At 37.6% G+C, this 24,109-nt stretch overlaps 1 protein-coding gene across 6 annotated transcripts in view; it reads right to left on the reverse strand.

The window, feature by feature from the left end:
- TXNDC16 (thioredoxin domain containing 16) overlaps window positions 1-24,109 on the reverse strand; it is a 120,243-nt gene that overhangs the window by 61,687 nt on the left and 34,447 nt on the right. For 5 of the 6 annotated variants that reach the window (XM_054448655.1, XM_063651593.1, XM_063651595.1 and 2 more), the window contains exons 7-9: window positions 23,568-23,689; window positions 19,300-19,390; window positions 15,653-15,803 (exon numbers count right to left, since the gene is read on the reverse strand). In XM_054448655.1, coding sequence (XP_054304630.1) covers window positions 15,653-15,803; window positions 19,300-19,390; window positions 23,568-23,689 — 364 coding nt within the window. The remainder of the gene's footprint in view (window positions 1-15,652; window positions 15,804-19,299; window positions 19,391-23,567; window positions 23,690-24,109) is intronic. The other variant, XM_054448657.1, reaches the window with a different exon arrangement.

Here is a 24,109-nt window from a genome sequence, read left to right on the forward strand (position 1 = left end):
CCAAACTTTCTAATAATTAAACTTTTTTTTTTTTTCCAAGATAGAGTCTTGCTCTCTCACCCAGGCTGGAGTGCAGTGGCAGGATCTCAGCTCATTGTAACCTCTGTCTCCCAGCCTCAAGCAACCCTCCCACTTCAACCTCCACCAAATAGCTGGGACTACAGGCATGGATCACCACACCCGGCTAATTTTTATATATTTTGTAGAGATGCGGTTTCGCCATGTTGCCCAGGCTGGTCTCGAACTCCTGGACTCAGCCAATCCACCCACCTTGGCCTCCCAAAGTGATTCTTATCACCAGGGGATAGGAATCTTGGGAGTTATCTTAGAAGTCTGTCTACCATAGGTAAGTATAGGACTCTCTTTGGCAATTTTTAGGAAATATATATATAGATAGATAGATAGATAGATAGATAGATAGATAGATAGATAGTACACAATAACTTTAGTTATTAAGTACTTTTAATAGAGCCCCCAAGATTCCTACCTCCTAGTGAACAAATCTTGTATAATCCCCTCCCCTGAGTGTCAGTAGGACCCATGGGTAGCCATTCCTTTGGTTACGTGACATTACATAGGAGTCTGTTGTAACACACTCTAGTAAGATTCTCCCCCTGGCTTTGAAGGAGCAAGCTGCAATGTTGTGAGAGGGCCATGTGGCAAGGGCTTGAGAGCAGCCTGTAGGAAATGAGAACAATCCCTGTCTAACAGCCAGCAAGAAAACAGGAACCTGGGTCTTAAAACCACAAGCAACTAATTTCTGCCAAAAACCTAGATGAGTGGAATGCCCTGAAGGAGTAAAAATGCCTGTTTTTTTTCCTTGTGTATTAGGAGAACTATTAGTAATTCAGTATTATAAAGCAAAAAGGAGGAATAGTCAGTAAGGCTAGAAATCTGGCAAGGGGCCAGATCATTGAAAGCCATGAATATCCTGCCAAGAAAATGGGGCTTTATTGTGGAAGTAAAGTGAAGCCATTTATGAATTGTATGAATTCATGATCACATATATATTTTTAAAATATCACTCTGTCAGCTTTCAAATGAGATTTCAGATGTAAAATTACATGCAGGAAGATGTAGGAATTAAGAATGTTTTCCCAGATGTCTGCCATCAATGAATGGACAGTAAGATAACCAAAATAATAGAAAAAGAACCAGTGGTGGTGAAGGACAATACCTTAATGTCACATGTGTTGTGCTTAAGGAGGGATACATCTAATTAATAGTTAGATATATGGGTGGGAGATCCAAATAAACATATGACCTGAAAATTCAGATTTGAGAATCCGTGTAGTTAATGCCACAGAAACAAATGAGATCACTTGAGCGGTGTGCTTTGAGCAACTATCACTGTGTAGCAAAGTACCCTAAAACCTGGTACGTTAAAATGACAAGAATCATTTCTTTTGCTCAAATATGTGTAAGCTCATCTCTGCTAAATGTGGCATTAGTAGGCTATTTCAACCGGAGGCTGAAGATTCTACTTTACAGATGGCTCATACACATGGCTAATAAGCTGTTGCTGACTATTAGGAGCTCAGCCAGGGCTGTGGTCTAAGGGCCTTGATTCTCCTTTTTATGGGCTTCTCCTCAGGCTGCTTAGTCTAACAACAAGGCGGGAGTTTTCAAGAATGAGCAAATAAAGAGAGCAAGGCAGAGGCACATGACATTTTGTGAAATATAGCCATTAATGATATATGAAGTCATATATCATCACCTTAGCCTCATTCTGTTGGTCAAGGCAGTTACAAAAGCCCAACCAGGTTCAGGTAGAGAAGTCATAGACTCCACCATCCCACAGGCACAGTGATAGGGTGACATGACAAGGGGAGCTTATGGGATGGGACATACTGTTGGACTTTGTGAGTCTTGGAGAAAGGAGTGAACCTCTTTTGTATGTGGGAGGGATTACTGCAACTGTAGTCTGCCCCCTGGCTAAAACAACTCATCCCTTCCATGTGTAAAATACACACCTCTCTCCAAGACTCTTACAGCCTTATCCCATCAAGCTCTGATTGAGACCTGTGCGAAGTTTAATACATCATCTACATTTAGTTTCAGGTGCAGGTAAGTCCTTTGCATACAGCTCCTTGAAAACTATTCCTCTCAATCTGAAGACCTGTGAACTAAAGAGACAGATCGGCCAGTGTGGTGGCTCACGCCTGTAATCCCAGCACTTTGGGAGGCTGAGGCGGGCGGATCACGAGGTCAGGAAATCGAGACCATCCTGGCTAACATGGTGAAACCCCATCTCTACTAAAAATGCAAAAAAATTAGCTGGGTGTGGTGGCAGGCACCTGTAGTCCCAGCTACTCGGGAGGCTGAGGCAGGAGAATGGCTTGAACCTGGGAGGTGGAGCTTGCAGTGAGCCGAGATCGCTCCGCTGCACTCCAGTCTGGGTAGACAGCACGAGACTCCATCTCAAAACAAAAAAAAAAGAGACAGATCATTTTCCCCAATACATACGCAACAGACAATGATGGGACAGGCATAGTATAACCACTATATACACTCCTAGTTGAAGCGGGGAAAAATGGAGGCACACGAAAGTCACTGGTCTATAGCAAGTCTGAGGTCCATTCAGGCATATGTTGCCAGTTCCTTGACTAGGGCTCAGTCCTGTTCCCTGAACTTGAAACTCTTGGTTACAAAGTCTGGGCCTAGGTCTGCCCTCCAACTCGTCTTTTTTTTTTTTTTTTTAAAAAAAGCCTGTGATTGCAGCTGAGTAGATTTCTTAGCCTTTTCCTGCCCCTAAAAATTTGGAGGTATAAAGTACATATATCATTTTGTGCTATTTCTGTCTCTTACCATACAAGTTGGTATAATTATTTTAAAATCTTGTGGGTTTCCTAATTATGATTTTTTTAATTTTTTTTATGATTTTATGATTTTTTTTTTTTTTTTGAGACAGAGTCTCACTCTGTTGCCTGGCTGGAGTACAGTGGCATGATTACAGCTCACTACAGCCTTGACTTCCCCAGGCTCAGGTGATCCTCCCACCACCTCAGCCTCCCAAGTAGCTGGGACTACAGGTGCATACCATCATACCCAGCTAATTTTTTATGTTTTTGTAGAGATAGGGGTCTTCGTATTTTGCTCAGGCTGGTCTCAAACTCCTGACCTCAAGTGATCCACCCACCTCAACCTCCCAAAGTGCTGGGATTATAGGCGGGAACCACTGCACGCACCATAATTATGAAGTTATAATCCATTCCATTTGACAAAAAACAAAATCACAAACGTCCTTGATAGGCAGAGAAAGTCATAGGGTAGTATCATAAAAATTATAACTAAATAAAACATGTAATATAAATAGAAATTAGTATAAGAGTACATACAAAAGTGACAGAAACATTCTTGCATTGGGGTACAACTACCAATATTTTTCTACAATTCATGTATTACTATTAAATAACTAGAATTACTTAAAAATTAACTTTCAAAAATGATATAGTAAACAGGATTATGAAAGACTATTATGAGCAATCGTATGCCAATAAATTTGATAACTTAGAAGAAATAAATTCTTAGAGACATACAACCTACCAAGACTGAATCATTAAGAAATAGAAAATCTGAACAGATCTAGAACTAGTAAGAAAATTAAATCAGTAACCAAAAACCTCCCAACAAAGAAAAGTCCAGGACCAGATGGCTTCACTGGAAAATCCAACTAAACATTTAAAGAATTAATGCCAATCCTTCTTAACCTCTTCCAAAAATTTGAAGGATGAGAATATTTCCAAACTCATTTTATGAGGCCAGCATTATCCCAATACTAAAGTCAAAGATACTGCAAGAAAAGGAAACTACAGAGCAGTATGAGCAATATCCCTAATGAATATTAAGGCAAAAATCCTCAACAAAAACTGCCAAACTGGGCTGGGAGCGGTGGCTCACGCCTGTAATCCCAGCACTTTGGGAGGCTGAGGCAGGCGGATTGCCTGAGCTCAGGAGTTCGAGACCAGCCTGGGCAACATGGTGAAACCCCATCTCTACTAAAATACAAAAAATTAGCCAGAGCATGGCAACTTGCACCTGTAATCCCAGCTACTCAGAAGGCTGAAGCAGGAAAATCACTTGAACCCAGGAGGCACAGGTTGCAGTGAGCCGAGATTGCGCCACTGCACTCCAGCCTGGGCGACAGAGAAAGACTGTCTCAAAAAAAAAAAAAAAAAACAACCTACTAAACTGAATTCAGCAGCACATTAAAAGGATCACTCATCATGAGCAAGTGGGATTTATACTTGCAATGCAAGGATGCTTTGACACACAGAAACTGTATACCAAATTGACAGAACAAAGGACAAAAATCACATGGTCATTTCGACTGATGCAGGAAAAGCATTTGAAAATATTCAACACAATTTCATGATAAAAACTCACAAAAAACTAGGAATAGAAATAAATTACCTCAAGATATTAAAGACCATAAATGAAAAGCCCAGCCAATATTATATTCAATGGTTAAAAAACTGAGAACTTTCCCTCTAAGACCATGAACGAGTCAAGGATACCCACTCTTGACACTTTTATTCAACATAGAACTGAAAGTCCTAGCCACAGCAATTAGGTAAGGAAAACAAATAAATGCATCCAAATTGGAAAAGAAGAAGTAAAATTATCTCTGTTCACAGGTAATAGGATCTTATATGTGCAAAACCCTAAAGATGACACACACACACACACACACATACACATACACCAGAAAACCATGAGAACCATTTTGCAGTATACAAAATCAGCATACAAAAATCTGTTGCATTTCTATACACTAATAATGAACAATCCAAAAATGAAATTAAGAAAATAATCCCATTTAAAATAGCATTGAAAAAGAATAAAATACTTTGGAATAAATTTAACAAAGGAGGTAAAAGACCCTTATACTGAAAACTACAAAACATTGCTGAAAGAAAATTTAAAAGACATAAATAAATGGAAAGACATTCTGTTTTCATGGATTAGAAGACTTAATAATATTATTAAAATGTCTATACTACCCAAAGCAATCTACAGATTCAATGCAATCCCTATTAAAATCCCAATGGTATTTTTTGCAGAAATAGAAAAAGAATCCTAAAATTCATATGGAATCTCAAGGGATTTCAAATAGCCCAGACAATCCTGAGAAAGAAGTACAAAGCTAGAGGCCTCACACTTTCTGATTTCAAAATATATTACAAAGCTACAGTAATCAAAATAGCCTAGTACTGGCATAAAAACAGACACATAGACCAATGGAACAAAATAGAGAGCCCACAAATAAACCTTCATGTATATGTTCAAATGATCTTTGACAAGGATGTCAAAACCACTCAGTAAAGAAAGGACAGTCTCTTCAATAGATGGTGCTGGGAAAACTGGATATCCACATGCAAAAGAATGAAAATGGACCCTTATCTTACAGCATATACAAAAATTAACTCATAATGGATTAAATACCTAAACATAAGACCTGAAAGTAAAACTCCTAAAAGAAAACATGGGGGAAAAGTTTCATGACATTGAAATGGGCAACAATTTCTTGGATATGACAACAAAAGCACAAACAACAAAAGCAAAAATAGACAAACTAAAACTTCTAATAGAGTAAAAAGACAACTGAAAGAATGAGAGAAAATGCAAACCATATATGAGATAGAGTTAACATACAGAACATATAGAGAACCCCCATAATTCAATAACAAAACAAATAACTCAATTTTTTAAATGGACAAAAGACTTGAATAGACATTTTTCCAAAGAAGATACACAAATGGCCAAGCATATGAGACTATGCTCAACATCATTAATCATCAGGAAAATAAAACTCGAAACCACCATGGGGTATCATCTCATATCCTTTAAAATGGCCACTATCAAAAAAAAAAAACAGATAGAAAAGAAGGAAGAAAAGAATGACAAATGTTGGTGAAGATATGAAGAACTGAACCCTTGTGCACTGTTGGTGAGATTGTAAAATGGTGCAGGCACTATGAAAACAGTACAGTCATCCCTCAGTATCCATAGGGAATCAGTTTCTGTACACCCCTTAAATACCAAAATCCATAAATGTTCAAGTTCTTTATATAAAATGTCTTAGTATTTGCATATAACCTACACACTCCATCTTGTATACCTTAAAATCATCTCTAGATTATTTATAATATCAAATACAATGTAAATTCTATGTAAATAGTTGTTATACCATAATTTAATTTTGTACCATTTTTATTGTTATATTTTTATTTTTATTGGGTTTTAATTATTTCTTATCTGCAGTTGGTTTAATCCAAGGATGCAGAATCCACAGATACAGAGGGCTGAGTATATGGAGGTTCTTCAAAAATTAAAAATGAAACTACCATATGATCCAGCAATCCCACTTCTGGGTATATTTTCAAAAGAATGAGAAAAAAGATCTCAGAGAATACCCATGTCCATTGCAGCATTACTCACCATAGCCAAGAGGTTGAAGCAACCTAAGCGTCTATCAATGGATGAATGGATAAATAAAATGCAGTATACATGTCCAATGGAATATTATTCAGCCTTAAAAAAGAATAAAATCCTGACATACACTACAACATGGATGAACCTTGAGGACATTATTCTAAGTGAAATAAGCCAACTGCAAAAACAAATATGGCATAACTCAGTGTATAGGTGGTATCAACAGTAATCGAACTCATACAAATGGAAAGTAGACTGGTGGTGTCAAGGACTGCGGTCAGGTAGAGGGGAGATGTGAAGTTGTGTGTTCAATGAGTACAGAGTTTCAGTCATGCAATATGAAAAAGTTCCAGAGATTTGCTGTGCAACAACGTACATCAGCTAATACTGTATTATACACTTTAAAATTGTAATGAGGGTAATCTTACGCGGTTTTTACAACAATGGAAAAAAAGGCTCTAAAACAACCATGTTAAGAAACACTATGCTGTACAATATTGCACACTGCCACATAAGTTCTCTAGAAATAGGAGCTAAATGAATAAATCATAACAGCATCTTTCTAATTTCCTATATAAAAGAGTAGGTTTAATTTAATTCAAGTGTCTTGAATCTGTCTGAGACAGACAGCTAGATGAACAAACAAAAAATAATGTAAAAATTTCAGAAATTATTAAAAATGTATAAACTTACCCATCTTTTAACATTTTATTAGATATTTGCACTTGAGAATTCTTCTTGGGATTCAGATAAAAGCTTTCCTTCTATCTACAAATATAAACTGAATCCATCATGGAGAAAATCATCAGCATTCTAAAATGTCCTTGGTATTTGCCAACAGGACGATAATTGAACCATATTCCCATCTGTGTTCACTGTTGGGAACCTTAATAATACATCTAAAACAACTCCATATCTGGCAGAATCTTACTTAATCTATTTAAGATTGAAATTCACTTAAAAATTCTATGCTCAAGATTTATTTTCAGTTTGACACGATCAAAATGACACACCTCCCATCATGAGTATAAGACATAGTTGTGTTATATATCTACAATTAGGTGTCGAGTACCCTGTTTATCTAAAAGAAAAAAAAAGCAATAAACACACGCACAAAAGCAATCTGCGTCTATTTTCATAGCTTAGAAGTAAACTAATAATACATATAATTGCAATGATCAGACACAATGCAGTTTACAAAAAAGCCTGAATCCTACTTTCCATTTTTATTAGTTTATAAAAAGACTTTGTAAACATACCAAATTATTTCAGATCCTGAACCCAGAAACCCAGGCTAATTTGCAAAGCATCTTACTAAACACACAAAACCCAACCATGATTAAACCCCAAGGGCTTGTATATAGACTAATGTCTAAGATAACAGGGGGAATGAGCTTCACTGGTACTATGAGAGAATAAGAATAAAGCAAGAAACATGAATTCAAAGTCCTATGAAGTCAGCTACTAACAAGAACCTGTAAGAAGTCAACAAATTTAGGTACCACTTTTTGGGACCTCTCTATCTCATTCCAGTTAACTATACCATCAAAGGGTATAACCCAGTTATAACAAATTTGGTCTAAGAGGTGTTTCCTATAAAAGTATTTGCATTACTCAGTTTTTTTAACCTCAAATGTATTATTTAAGAACAAAAAACAACCTCAAATACTGATATGGTCAAATGTTTAAAGTACTAAAACATAAAAGTGACCAAACCAGCTGAGGATTCTAACATCTTCCTAATTCCACTGGGGTAAGACCTTAGCCACCTCCAACAGTCTCAAGGAATCTTTCAAGGCTTTGTCTCCTTTTCTGTACTCTGCATTCATTTTATCTGTTCTGGTCTATTAAAGTCCACGAATCTGTGCTTCTAGGCCTCTCTCTGCCAAGTATTTCTGGGCTGACATTGAGGTTTGAATTCTCAGCTTAGCTTTCCAGTTCGGCTCTGATCTTCAATTCAGCCTTTCAGATCTTTCTTGGCTTTATGCTACTGGTCATTCCTACCTATTTCAGTGTCTACTGGGGCTTCTGGAGCCTCTGCCTGAATCCTATATCCAAGTTCCCTAGTTGTCTAGGAAAAAAAAGTTCAAACAAATAAAACACTTATGCATTACTCTGTGAAAGTGTTGAAGCAAACCCTACTCCAGACTTTGATTAACAATTTAATATTCCTTTTGGGTGAACAGTGGTTAGAGCAGGGTCACCTGCACGGCACAACTCTACAAAGTACCATTGACATTGTATTTTATAAAATGTGTATTTCAAGGGGCTGTTGTTCCTATAGAATACAATATAAATGATGCCCTTAATTTTTTGCCATGTTATGCTTTCAGGTAAAACCACACTTAACTGAAGTCATTATGAAGTTTCCAAAGTTTTGGTTTTGTAATTTCAAAACTACTACTACATGGGGGTGGAGCCAAGATGGCCAAATGGGAACAGCTCCAGTCTACGGCTCCCAGTGTGACTGACACAGAAGACAAATGATTTCTGCATCTCCAACTGAGGTACCAGGTTCATCTCACTGGGGATTGTTGGACAGTGTGTGCAGGACAGTGGGTGCAGCACACCGAGCGTGACCCGAAGCAGGGCGAGGCATTGCCTCACCCAGGAAGTGCAAGGGGTCAGGGAATTCCCTTTCCTAGCCAAGAAAACGGGTGACAGACAGAATCTGGAAAATCGGGTCACTCCCACCCTAATACTGAGCTTTTCCAACGGTCTTAGAAAACGGCACACCAGGAGATTATATCCCACAGCTGAGGGCTTGGAGGGTCCTATGACCACGGAGCCTCACTCATTGATAGCACAGCAGTCTGAGATCAAACTGCAAGGTGGCAGGGAGGCTTGAGGAGGGGCACCTGCCATTGCCAAGGCTTGAGTAGGTAAACAAAGCAGCCAGGAAGCTCCAACTGGGTGGAGCCTATCGCAGCTCAAGGAGGCCTGCCTGCCTCTGTAGACTCCAGCTCTGGGGGCAGGACATAGCCAAACAAAAGACAGCAAAAACCTCTGCAGACTTAAATGTCCCTGTCTGACAGCTTTGAAGAGAGCAGTGGTTCTCCCAGGACGCAGCTTGAGATCTGAGAACGGACAGACTGCCTCTCAAGTGGGTCCCTGACCCCCGAGTAGACTAACTGGGAGGCACCCCTCAGTAGGGGCAGACTGACACCTCAACACGGCCGGGTACTCCTCTGAGACAAAACTTCCAGAGGAACGATCAGACAGCAGCATTCGCAAATCATGAAAATCCGCGGTTCTGCAGGCACCCCTGCTGATACCCAGGCAAACAGAGTCTGGAGTGGACCTCTAGCAAACTCCAACAGACCTGCAGCTGAGGGTCCTGTCTCTTAGAAGGAAAACTAACAAACAGAAAGGACATCCACAACAAAAACCCATCTGTACAACACCATCATCAAAGACCAAAAGTAGATAAAACCACAAAGATGGGGAAAAAAACAGAGCAGAAAAACTGGAAACTCTAAAAAGCAGAGCGCCTCTCCTCCTCCAAAGGAATGCAGTTCCTCACCAGCGATGGAACAAAGCTCGATGGAGAATGACTTTGACGAGTTGAGAGAAGAAGGCTTCAGACGATCAAACTACTCTGAGCTACAGGAGGAAATTCAAACCAAAGGCAAAGAAGTTAAAAACTTTGAAAAAACTTTAGATGAATGTATAACGAGAATAACCAATACAGAGAACTGCTTAAAGGAGCTGATGGAGCTGAAAGCCAAGGCTCGAGAACTACGTGAAGAATGCAGAAGCCTCAGGAGCCAATGCGACCAACTGGAAGAAAGGGTATCAGTGATGGAAGATGAAATGAATGAAATGAAGCGAGAAGGGAAGTTTAGAGAAAAAAGAATAAAAAGAAATGAACAAAGCCTCCAATAAATGTGGGACTATGTGAAAAGGCCAAATCTACGTCTGATTGGTGTACCTGAAAGTGACGGGGAGAATGGAACCAAGTTGGAAAACACTCTGCAGGATATTATCCAGGAGAACTTCCCCAATCTAGCAAGGCAGGCCAACATTCAAATTCAGGAAATACAGAGGACACCACAGAGATACTCCTCGAGAAGAGCAACTCCAAGACACATAATTGTCAGATTCACCAAAGTTGAAATGAAGGAAAAAATGTTAAGGGCAGCCAGAGAGAAAGGTCGGGTTACCCACAAAGGGAAGCCCATCAGACTAACAGTGGATCTCTCGGCAGAAACTCTACAAGCCAGAAGAGAGTGGGGGCCAATATTCAACATTCTTAAAGAAAAGAATTTTCAACCCAGAATTTCATATCCAGCCAAACTAAGCTTCATAAGTGAAGCAGAAATAAAATACTTTACAGACAAGCAAATGCTGAGAGATTTTGTCACCACCAGGCCTGCCCTAAAAGAGCTCCTGAAGGAAGCACTAAACATGGAAAGAAGCAACCGGTACCAGCCACTGCAAAAACTTTCCAAATTGTAAAGATAATCGAGGCTAGGAAGAAACTGCATCAACTAACGAGCAAAATAACCAGCTAACATCATAATGACAGGATCAAATTCACACATAACAATATTAACCTTAAATGTAAATGGGCTAAATGCTCCAATTAAAAGACACAGACTGGCAAATTGGATAAAGAGTCAAGACCCATCAGTGTGCTGTATTCAGGAAACCCATCTCACATGCAGAGACACACATAGGCTCAAAACAAAGGGATGGAGGAAGATCTACCAAGCAAATGGAAAACAAAAAAAGGCAGGGGTTGCAATCCTAGTCTCTGATCAAACAGACTTTAAACCAACAAAGATCAAAAGAGACAAAGAAGGCCATTACATAATGGTAAAGGGATCCATTCAAAAAGAAGAGCTAACTATCCTAAATATATATGCACCCAATACAGGAGCACCCAGATTCATAAAGCAAGTCCTTAGCGACCTACAAAGAGACTCACACTCCCACACAATAATAATGGGAGATTTTAACACCCCACTGTCAACATTAGACAGATCAAGACAGAAAGTTAACAAGGATATCCAGGAATTGAACTCAGCTCTGCACCAAGCAGACCTAATAGACATCTACAGAACTCTCCACCCCAAATCAACAGAATATACATTCTGTTCAGCACCACACCACACCTATTCCAAAATTGACCACATAGTTGGAAGTAAAGCTCTTCTCAGCAAATGTAAAAGAACACAAATTATAACAAACTGTCTCTCAGACCACAGTGCAATCAAACTAGAACTCAGGATTCAGAAACTCACTCAAAACCGTCCAACTACGTGGAAACTGAACAACCTGCTCCTGAATGACTACTGGGTACATAACAAAATGAAGGCAGAAATAAAGAGGTTCTCTGAAACCAATGAGAACAAAGACACAACGTACCAGAATCTCTGGGACACATTCAGAACACTGTGTAAAGGGAAATTTATAGCACTAAATGCCCACAAGAGAAAGCAGGAAAGATCTAAATTTGACACCCTAACACCACAATTAAAAGAACTAGAGAAGCAACAGCAAACACATTCAAAAGCTAGCAGAAGGCAAGAAATAACTAAGATAAGAGCAGAACTGAAGGAGATAGATACACAAAAAACCCTTCAAAAAATTAATGAATCCAGGAGCTGGTTTTTTGAAAGGATCAACAAAATTGTAGACTGCCAGCAAGACTAATAAAGAAGAAAAGAGAGAAGAATCAAATAGACGCAATAAAAAATGATAAAGGGGATATCACCACTGATCACACAGAAATACGAACTACCATCAGAGAATACTATAAACACCTCTACACAAATAAACTAGAAAATCTAGAAGAAATGGATAAATACCTGGACACATACACTCTCCCAAGACTAAACCAGGAAGAAGTTGAATCTCTGAATAGATCAATAACAGGCTCTGAAATTGAGGCAATAATTAATAGCTTACCAAACAAAAAAAGTCCAGGACCAGATGGATTCATAGCCGAATTCTACCAGAGGTACAAGGAGGAGCTGGTACCATTCCTGCTGAAACTATTCCAATCAATAGAAAAAGAGGGAATCCTCCTTAACTCATTTTATGAGGCCAGCATCATCCTGATACCAAAGCCTGGCAGAGACACAACAAAAAAAGAGAATTTTAGACCAATATCCCTGACAAACATCGATGCAAAAATCCTCAATAAAATACTTCCAAAGAGAATCCAGCAGCACATCAAAAAGCTTATCCACCATGATCAAGTGGGCTTCATCCCTGGGATACAAGGCTGGTTCAACATACGCAAATCAATAAACGTAATCCAGCATATAAACAGAACCAACGACAAACAACACATGAATCTCACTAGATGCAGAAAAGGCCTTTGACAAAATTCAACAACCCTTCATGCTAAAAACTCTCAATAAATTAGCTATTGATAGGATGTATCTCAAAATAATAAGAGCTATCAATGACAAACCCACAGCCAATATCATACTGAATGGGCAAAAACTGGAAGCATTCCCTTTGAAAACTGGCACAAGACAGGGATGCCCTCTCTCACCACTGCTATTCAACATAGTGTTGGAAGTTCTGGCCAGGGCAATCAGGCAGGAGAAGGAAATAAAGGGTATTCAATTAGGAAAAGAGGAAGTCATATTGTCCCTGTTTGCAGATGACATGACTGTATATCTAGAAAACCCCATCATCTCACCCCAAAATCTCCTTAAACTGATAGGCAACTTCAGCAAAGTCTCAGGATAAAAATCAATGTGCAAAAATCACAAGCATTCTTATACACCAATAACAAACAGAGAGCCAAATCATGAGTGAACTCCCATTCACAATTGCTTCAAAGAGAATAAAATACTTAGGAATCCAACTTACAAGGGATGTGAAGGACCTCTTCAAGGAGAACTACAAACTACTTCTCAATGAAATAAAAGAGGATACAAACAAATGGAAGAACATTCCATGCTCATGGGAAGAATCAATATCGTGAAAATGGCCATACTGCTCAATGTCATTTATAGATTTAATGCCCACCCCATCAAGCTACCAATGACTTTCTTCACAGAACTGGAAAAAACTACTTTAAACTTGATATGGAACGAAAAAAGAGCCCACATCGCCAAGTCAATCCTAAGCCAAAAGAACAAAGCTGGAGGCATCACGCTACCTGACTTCAAACTATACTACAAGGCTACAGTAACCAAAACAGTATGGTACTGGTACCAAAACAGAGATATAGTTCAATGGAACAGAACAGAACCCTCAGAAATAATGCCACATATTTATAACTATCTGATCTTTGACAAACGTGACAAAAACAAGAAATGGGGAAAGGATTCCCCATTTAATAAATGGTGCTGGGAAAACCGGCTAGCCATAAGTAGAAAGCTGAAACTGGATCCCTTCCTTATACCTTATACAAAAATTAATTCAAGATGGATTAAAGACTTAAATGTTAGACCTGAAACCATAAAAACCCTAGAAGAAAACCTAGGCAATACCATTCAGGACATAGGCATGGGCAAGGACTTCATATCTAAGACACCAAAAGCAATGGCAACAAAAGCCAAAATTGACAAATGGGATCTAATTAAACTCAAGAGCTTCTGCACAGCAAAAGAAACTACCACCAGAGTGAACAGGCAACCTATAGAATGGGAGAAAATATTCGCAACCTACTCATCTGACAAAGAGCTAATATCCAGAATCTACAATGAACTCAAACAAATTTACAAGAAAAAAACAAACAACCACATCAAAAAGTGGGCGAAGGATATGAACAGATACTTCTCAAAAGAAGACATTTATGCAGCCAAAAGACACATGAAAAAATGCTCATCATCACTGGCCATCAGAGAAATGCAAATCAAAACCACAATGAGATACCATCTCACACCAGTTAGAACGGCCATCATTAAAAAGTCAGGAAACAACAGGTGCTGGAGAGGATGTGGAGAAATAGGAACACTTTTACATTCTTGGTGGGACTGTAAACTAGTTCAACCATTGTGGAAGTCTGTGTGGTGATTCCTCAGGGATCTAGAACTAGAAATACCACTTGACCCAGCCATCCCATTACTGGGTATATACCCAAAGGACTAGAAATCATGCTGCTATAAAGGCACGTGCACATGTATGTTTATTGCGGCACTATTCACAATAGCAAAGACTTGGAACCAACCCAAATGTCCAACAACGATAGACTGGATTAAGAAAATGTGGCACATATACACCATGGAATACTATGCAGCCATAAAAAATGATGAGTTCATGTCCTTTGTAGGGACATGGATGAAACTGGAAATCATCATTCTCAGTAAACTATCACAAGGACAAAAAACCAAACACCGCATGTTCTCACTCATAGATGGGAATTGAACAATGAGAACACATGGACACAGGAAGGGGAACATCACACTCTGGGGACTGTTGTGGGGTAGCGGGAGGGGGGAGGGATAGCATTAGGAGATACACTTAATGCTAAATGGCGAGTTATTGGGTGTAGCACACCAGCATGGCACATGTATACATATGTAATAAACCTGCACATTGTGCACATGTACCTTAAAACTTACAGTATAATAATAATAAAAAATAAATAAATAAATAAATAACAACTTTTCCTTCATACTTGGCTGCAATGTTTGGATTACTTATAATACACATGCACCATTTTTATATTTTAAAAAAGACATACTGAATGAGAATATCTACTGAAGATTTTACATATGCTCAGCACAACCCTTCAACTTTTCGGAGAGAACAGTTTGCTGATCACCATCACCTAGTGTCTCTACAACATTCTTTCAGGCTAATGGCAAGGAAACTGGAGCATCAGAAATCCTATGGTTCTAATATCTACCAACTTTTAAAATAGTGATCAAAGCATTCATAAAAGAGGTCTTTTCTTAACCATGATGTGGTCTTTGTGATCTGTGAGTGCTCACCAAGACCCAGAGTTCATTATTACTACCACAGAATATTTTCACTTACACAATGCTCTATTTGGATTTCAATGCAATAATATATGAAGGCATTAAAATGTCATTTAATGGACAGTCTATCTTCTATTCTACCTTTAATAATTATTCCTAAATCCCTCAAAATAAAAATAAAGGGAAAAGCTATAACTGTCATTCATCTAGTAAAACATGCACCTATAAATCAAAAGTTAATAAATTTTATGTTAAAATAAGACACATACCTTTTGCAATTATACAGGCAGTAGAAAGCAAATAAAAATATAAAATAAGACACATACCAACAGAGGTGCTTTCATTGTCTTAATAAACAGGTGAATGTTCAGTGTAGTCAATGGCTGTTCCATTAGTGTTCTTCTACATTGCTGGGTCAAGTCCAAGACTAGTTTACAATGAAAAAAGTAGAGATGTGCATATTCCACATCCTCAGAGCTACAAATTAAAAATTAATTAACTTAATGAAGTTCAATATGTGATCCTTCTACCATCCAATAAGATGTAACAATAAATTTTGTCTTAAGTCTCATGCTTTTGATTGGTAAAAGCCTGAAAAAGTATAAAGTTAAATGAACTTGGGCAAAAAAGGAGATATAGGATATTAAAGAAAACTAACCTTAATATCTGAACAAACCACATGAGTTGTATAAACAATTTTTTTTTGCTGAACTCTTTAATATGGTAGTTTCTAAATTATAATAGGTTATAGGCAAGCCTATAACCTTTCTTCCATAAAAGGCTGTCACCTTGCGGACAATGAGATTATCTTCAAATATAGTTGCTTTTCTAGAGCTATGCTAAATGAAGCTTTGTAATGCAAATTTTCTAAATTTAATTTAAACCCAAAGCTGTTTTGAATAAACCTCAGCCAAAACATTCTAAAATAGAAACCATGTGACAGTTTGTGGGAGTTTGTGAGTTTGTATCTGAAATATTACAAAACTCAGCAAATATGGCTTATAATTTGAGCTTTCACATTCCCTTCAGTATGAGAATTCAAAGATAAACTTATAGTGGAGATAAGGTTTGCCAAAATTAAAACAGAATTTTAGAAATATCCATATGGCATTAGTAGGGTTTGGCAAAATACTACAAAATTTTATTTTTTAAATGCTATTTTAATTCTTGAGACACATTTAAACTGAGCTGACAAGGTTCACTGATTTCAAATTTAATTACAAAGTAATTTCTAATCAATTCAATGGTTAAAGAAATAGTCACTCAGAGATTTACTTAATCCCTACTATGGGTTAAGCCCTGTGCTGAACACAACAGATAAAGGTAAATAAAACAATTACATCCTTGAAAGAGTTACAGTTAGTCAAACAATTAAAATGTAGTTTGTAAGTGCTATAATATGCAAAAATACTATAAGGAACAAGGAAATATTTCTTTCTGCTTCAAATTAGGAAGGAGAAGGAAGGGGAAGAAAACGGAGATTATCGCAGAGCTTAAAAAACAAAAAGGGAGAGAATTCCCCCTCCAATAAGATAGGACAAATGAGCATTTCAAACAAAAGCTAAGATGCAATGAAAGCATATAACTTGTTGAGGAGATTCCTGAATAGTCACATACTGCTGAAAGGAAAGTATTGAGTGCAGGAGGTCTTAGTTAAGGCTGGACTCCATATCACAGCCTCTGAAACAACAGAAGAATGTTGGAAAATTATTTTATCAGGGATCATTTGCTTGCAGATAACAGAAAACAAAAACAGTGAAACTTATTTGAAGTTTATAACAGAATCTCACAGAATATAAGGAAAATTCAAATAACTGGATCAGAGAAAAGTCAGAGAATAAATGTAGAGACCTGAACAGCAAGCGTTCAGGGACCTTCGTTTGCCATATTAACACTTTTCAGCTCTGAATTCAATCTGGGAAGACACCTTTCTGTTTTACTTATAAGTGGGCAAAACATTCCTGTGAGCAAAACAGCTACCATGTTGTATAATCCAGTTTTTCCATGTCCAGTTCTAAGTTCCTGGGAGAGAGGATCTCTCATCTCTCTCATTTGCTCAAGTAAGCCAGTGGATTGGCGGGCCCTAGGTCAGGTGTTCACCTCTGATTTAACGGATTGTGACATGTATGGGGCATGGCTAATACCCTTCTTGGCCCACAGATCCTTTAGGAAGGGAATATAGGGAAGTAGCAGAAAGTACTGGAGTCTGTGGCATGCTATCTCTTTTACTACCTATCATAAACGCTTTTCTTAACAAATAATTTCAAACACACTCAGATCCAATATGATGCAGCAATTAATATACTAGCCTTAACTGATGTTATAATGCCAGAAACTAGAATAGAGTCTACATCACATAGAAAGCATTCAATAAATATTTGCTGAATGAAAGAATCAACAAGTGAAAGAAAGAATGTATTCACCTCACTCCTATTAGGAGATAACCCAAATAGCCAACTACTTTATCCAGAAGTGATATCACAGCACCACTGTATTCAGAATCCATAGTCTTTCCCTGTAACCTCAGGTCCAGGGATGACTCATCACCATCTTGTTACCCATGAAGAAATGATATTCCAAACTTCCCCAATACATCATATATTCAAAAGCAAATGAAAAACAGGATAAGAAGATAACTGTGCATTTTTAAATTCCCATTTAAAAAATGGGAAAAGCAAAAAAATCTTACAGAACAATACCATGCCTTAGTCTTAGGTCAGAATATATATACATATTCTGTGTGTGTGTATATATATATATATATATATACAGTATATATACACATATATTATATATATATGTATAACTTACTGAACAGGATGTGTAAGGTAAATAATAGGACCTATACCTTGCCAATAAATAACCACCTCTTTATGTTTTAATATCACTATTATTTGCAATTATTCATTAACTAAAAAATATAGAGGCTGGTAACATGAGAGAATACAAACAACTAACTCTCAGAGAAACTGTGGGGCTAGCATGCAATCACTGTGGTATGGAGAATAACAAGGCTTCACCCATTCCAGGATGGGAAATCAGCAGTACAGACAAACAGTGAGCATGCATCCATTTTATTTAACTCATTAAAGACAGAATCAGCAGAATGAGACAGGTCAATAAGGAGAGACTAATGGAAAAAGGAATGCTGGTCAATGTCATACAGAGCAATAAAAACATAACTTCTCTTTGTAGAAACTTTCTTCTCTGCCTACTCTCCTTCCCTCAAAAGTCATTTCACCTTATCAGTTTGCTATGCCCTAGCATCTAAATGTAGAGCTGTAAAACATCTGGGCTTTAAACTTTTGTGTGTGGCATATCATATAGCTGCTGTTTCCTGAGAGGTCAGCAGGTGGGCTCATTAAAAACTCTTGGATGGCATTAAAAGGTCATACAATCACCATCGTGCCCTGTTTTGGATTAATTTTCCTGAAGAGCATTTTGAAGTCAAACAAAAAAGAAAGAAAACTTTAACCCTAGGTTGCCCAGCCAAAAAGTGTGGAAAGTAGGCTTCTACCTAAAATTATAAACTAGACAAGAAAAATAAACATTCAAACATTCTGTTCAAAAACTGTACCTAAATACATTTAAGATTATTATGACAAAGTAACTTACAAGAGTCTCACAAAGAATTTCTGAAGCTTCATTTTGAAAGCTGTTATTTTACCCCCTATCTGATCACCACAGGAGATCCATTCCTAAGATATCCCGCTTGGCCACTCACATCTTGTGGCTTATCCACACTGCCTTCGTTACCTTAGTCTAACATCGCTTCTGTATATTTTAAGACTGTAATACAGCAGACTACAGTAATAAAGGGGATTTCAGGTTTAATTTATATATTCACATCTGCTATGGTTCCTTTATCTAAGCCCATGTTGTGGGAGCATAATGGAAATGCTAAGTAATGTGAAATAAGTGAAGAAGAAAAAAAAAAACCTTTAAATTGTTGACATGTGCTTTTTATACATACCCAATACTTTCCAAAAGAGCAATTTCTGTGGTTAAGACAAATTGGTATGTAGTCCCATACACAAAAGCGGCTTCCATGACGGCTCTGTGCTCTGAAGAAGAGATAAAAGGAGTTGGAAGACAGGAAAAAATAGTTTGTGTGACTCTATGTAAACTTCTATTCTGAATATTATGCTACACTCCTTTATGTTCTACTATATTTAAAGAAAAATCCGTCACAGGGATACTAGTTGGGAAAATGCAGGCAGTTAAAAGAAGTTATAAAAAGTCTATTCTATTCAAGGTAAGAGAAGAATTCAGAGGGAGTAGAAAATGAGTTTTTACTTGAGAATATAATATACAACAAACTTGTGGTAGTTTCTTTCTAGTATGAATATGAATCCACCATACAACTTTCACGTTAGGTTTTATTTGTGTATGTGTCTGTGTATATTATTTCTGGGTTAGTTTTTTTAATCAAACTTATACTGAAAGAAAACAATAATTTTACAAGGCATATAATATACAGCAAACTTGTGGTAGTTTCTTTCCAGCAGTAGGGAAGAGAATATGAATCCACCATACAACTTTCATGTTAGGTTTTGTGTATGTTGTCTGTGTATATTATTTCTGGGTTAGTTTTTTTAATCAAACTTACATTGGAAGAAAACAATAATCTTACAAGGCATATTAAGAAAAATAGCCACTCCCCCACCCTCTATTGCATTTCCAATTCCCAAGGGACAAGCACTTTCATTTCTTCTTCTCTTATTTCTTTTATCTCAACTCTTGATTTCATACGTGTGTGTGTGTGTGTGTGTGTGTGTGTATCATATATAACTTAATATATATAATAAGAGTTTTAGTATTATCTGTTGACTTCCTACTGTGGAAGATGACAAATCATCTCTTTCCTGAAACTCAGCTCCACAAATGCAAACATATCCCATCCCAACTCTCCCAATATAGTTCTAACTTTTATTAGATCAATATCCAGTATTTGTTGACTCAGTAAATACTATTTGCAGATAAGCCATATGGTACAGAATGGCCACTTTCCCTTTTTGAGCAACTTCTTCACTATAGTTATAACTATCTTTTTAAAAATTTTGTTTTTTTTCTAATTTCTTCCTAAACTCTTCCACAATTTTCTAACTCTCTCAATACTTCAAATATATCAAGTATACTATCAAATCAATCTTCTGGTAAACATTTCTGCAGAGCCTTCTGATTTGCTCCAATATGAACTCTTGCTACCTAGCCTGCTGCACAACTGCCATCCTGAGGATTCTCTTACTCCCTCTTTTGTGTTGGGTCCTTTTTGCCTGTTATCCAATATCGTCTTCTTTATTGCTTCCTTGTGCCCATTATCTAACACCTTCCTGAGAGAGGACATATGGAATAGACAACTTTTGCAGTCCTGCACATCTGAAAGCGTCTTAATTTTATTTTCAAAATTAACTATAGTTGGCTGGGTACAGAATTCTAGGTTCTAGTCATTTCCCATTTCCCCTGAGAATTCTGAAAACACTGCTCCATTTCCTTCCATTTCTAGTACAGCAATTTAAGAAGTTCTATGCCATTCTCATTCTCAATCCTTGAACTACAAACTCTTCTTTCCTCTCTGGAAGATTTTAGAGTAGTCTTTTCATCTAATATTCTAAAATTTCAAAATAGGACATCTTAGTGTGGCTCTGTGGTCATCCACTATGCTGGGACTCAATGGGTCCTTTCCATCTGGAAGCTCAAATCCTTCAGTTCTGGGAAATTTTCTTGAAGTATTTCTTTCATGATTCCTCCTTTTCAGGTTTTATTTTCCCTTTTCTCCTCACTGTCATTTCCAGACAATTATCTTCCCATCCCCCACATACTCTCCTAGCACTTGAACTGCATATCATCAGATCATTCCACTCACCACCCCACCTTGGAGTCACCCAAAACACCCCAGCCAGGATCATTTCCCGTCATTCCATGAAGAATTTAGCTTCTGTCACACTGTCACTCTCTCTAGTACTACTCCTGTCATAATCCTTGGGAATTTTATTATTATCCAGGTAGATGATCCTTTCAAAATCCCAGCCTCTCAGGCCTTGGCCTTCTTTATTCCAGTCATCCTTCTTCAATCACATCTTAACCACTAACTCTACACCTCGCAATCACCAATTAATGCAATCCCCTCCATAATTTCCCTCCTCCCCCACACAAACACACATCTCCAGCTCACTCTGTATAGCTCACAACTCTAACCCATCGGGACCTAAAATCCATAGGTCCTCCCCCTCTGGTCTTCTCTTTCCCTCTAATTAAGCTTAAATTCCCTGGTCAATCTTTATAATAATTTCCCTCCCCGTTTTTTAGGCTAAAAAATGTAATCCAGGTTAACTCAGTGTTCAGCCTGTTCAATACTTACAGCTGCAAAAAGAAACATAGCTGGGGAGAGGGGGAGGGAAGCCAAAACAAGCTAGCATCACCACGCTAATGGTGTCACTTTAAATTGCTGATATTAACTATTATTGCTGCCTAACAACCATTCTTTATTTCCAGGCCTCTGAAATAGCTCTCTCAACTCTTCCCTCAAATTAGCTGATGATTTTGTGTCTATTTCACTGAGAACAAACAACCAATTAAAAAACAACAAAAAAAGTTTATAAACTCTTAGCACCATATCTATCCACCCACTTGGCTGAATGGATGTCCATATTTTCTCATCCCTCTGGTTACCAGAGATGAACCTTATGTGCTCCCACCCAAGAACAACTCCTGCCCTTGTTCGCTAGACTCCATCCTCTCTTGCCTACTCGAAAACTTTGCTCCACCAACTCTCCCCTCTTTTTCCTGTGTGAGGCATTTCCCCTTTCCTACCAGATCTTTCTCGTTAACATACAAATATGCTTTTCAAAAAATTATTCTCCTAACCCCATATATTCTTCCAGCCAGTGCCCCATTTTTCTCCTTCCCAATAGCAAAACTTTTCTAACAAGTCTCCGTGTTCAGTCTTCAATTGCTCTCTACCTATTCTGTCTTATATCCCTCCTATCAGGCATTAAACCCCTACCACTCTACAGAAACTGTGCTTGTCAAGGTCACCAGTAACTTCTATACTGCTAGGTAGGCATAATGGCCACTTGGCACTTCTGATCTTAAATCAACCTTTCAGCATCATTTAACACAATTGTTCCTGCTCTCTTCCTTAAAACTCTATCTTTACCTTGCTTACTGGGCACTTCTACCACATTCATTCTGTCTCCTTTACTGGTTCATCCTTACCTTACTGATCCATAAATGTTGAAGTATCTAATAGGTTCAGTCTTCTCCTTTCCATCTAGACTCACTCAGTGATCTCTTCTGGTCTCACAACTTTATTTCTCAAATTTACATCCCTGGTCCATACTCCCAACATGAAATGCAGTCTAGTAATACCCAACTACCATATTCATATCTCTACTTGAATGTCTATTGGGAATTTCACAAGTATGATGTCAAAAAGTGAATTCCAAGAGCTTCCTCTCCAAACTATCTATTCCCAGTCTTCTGAACCTCAGTTGCTAGCAAATTCACCTTTCAAGTAGCTCAGGCCGAAACCCCAGAACCACCCTTGTCTCCACTATTTCTCAATCTATATCCAATAGATCAGCAAACTCAGTTAGCTTTACTTCCCAAACACTGCTAAAATTCAAATTTATTGCCACCTCCATTGCCATCACCCTGGTCCAAGCCACCCAGCATCATCTCTTGCTTGACTTATTGCAATAACTTCCTATTTTTCTCCCTTACTCTATCTTTGCTCCTTCCAATCTAAGTTAGTCAACATTATTTAGTGAACACTGGAAACTACTATACCAGGTAGAGGAGGGCTATAAGGAAATAAAAAAGAAATAGCTAACACTTTCAGAGTACTTACTATACTCCAGGAACCATTTAATTATTCATTTAATTATTTAATTAAAATAATTTATTTTAATTATTCATTAAAGTTCATTTGATTCTCACAATTACACTAACAGGTAGGCACAATTTATTTTCCCCATCTTAATCACTAGGAAATTGAAGTTAAGTAACTTGTCCAAGGGCTCACTACAAGTAATCAGTATGGCAGAAAGTCTAACCTAGAGAGTTCTTATTCAACCACTGTATTATGCTGCCCATTTAAAGAAAAACAGCGTAATAGTAAAGATGCTTCAGATTTATTTTAAATATTACGACTATAGTCAGAAAATACACTATTTTAAGTACTTCAACATACATAAGTACACAGGCACAGCAAAGATTAAAGCAAAAGTTAAAGAATACCTGGTATTCCAATGGCTCTTACATATGAGAATATAATATTTGCTTTTCCTTTCAGAGCATTTTCTATGTTCTGAAGGTCTTCCAGGTTGGTAATATATTTCACTTCATTAAAAAGAAGAGCACTGAAATAAATACAGATATAATTGGTAGAAAAATCTGATATGTATTTCGTTACACTACACTTCTGTTAAAGAACCTAACCAAAAGAGAAATATATCTCCATTGAATAAATTTTCAGTAGTAATAATGTAAGCATTTTAATAATACTAAATTAGAATCACTCTCCAGATCATTAATCTGTCTCTGAGAACATCAACCAGGGACAGTTGTGAGACGATGTTCATTCTGTATTACAATGGTCTCAACAGATTAAAACTGTATTCACTAACACCCTAGTCTGGTCAAATAATCCCACACAGATCTCTCAGCCTTGAACACATTTAAGCCCTTCACAAACCTAAACAGCAGGCTTCTTTGCATGGCCTATAAGGTCTGACAAGACCTAGACCTTGTCTGCCTCTTCAACCTCATTTTGTTCTACC

Source organism: Pongo pygmaeus, chromosome 15 (genome assembly GCF_028885625.2).
Source record: "Pongo pygmaeus isolate AG05252 chromosome 15, NHGRI_mPonPyg2-v2.0_pri, whole genome shotgun sequence".
Lineage (NCBI taxonomy): Eukaryota > Metazoa > Chordata > Mammalia > Primates > Hominidae > Pongo > Pongo pygmaeus.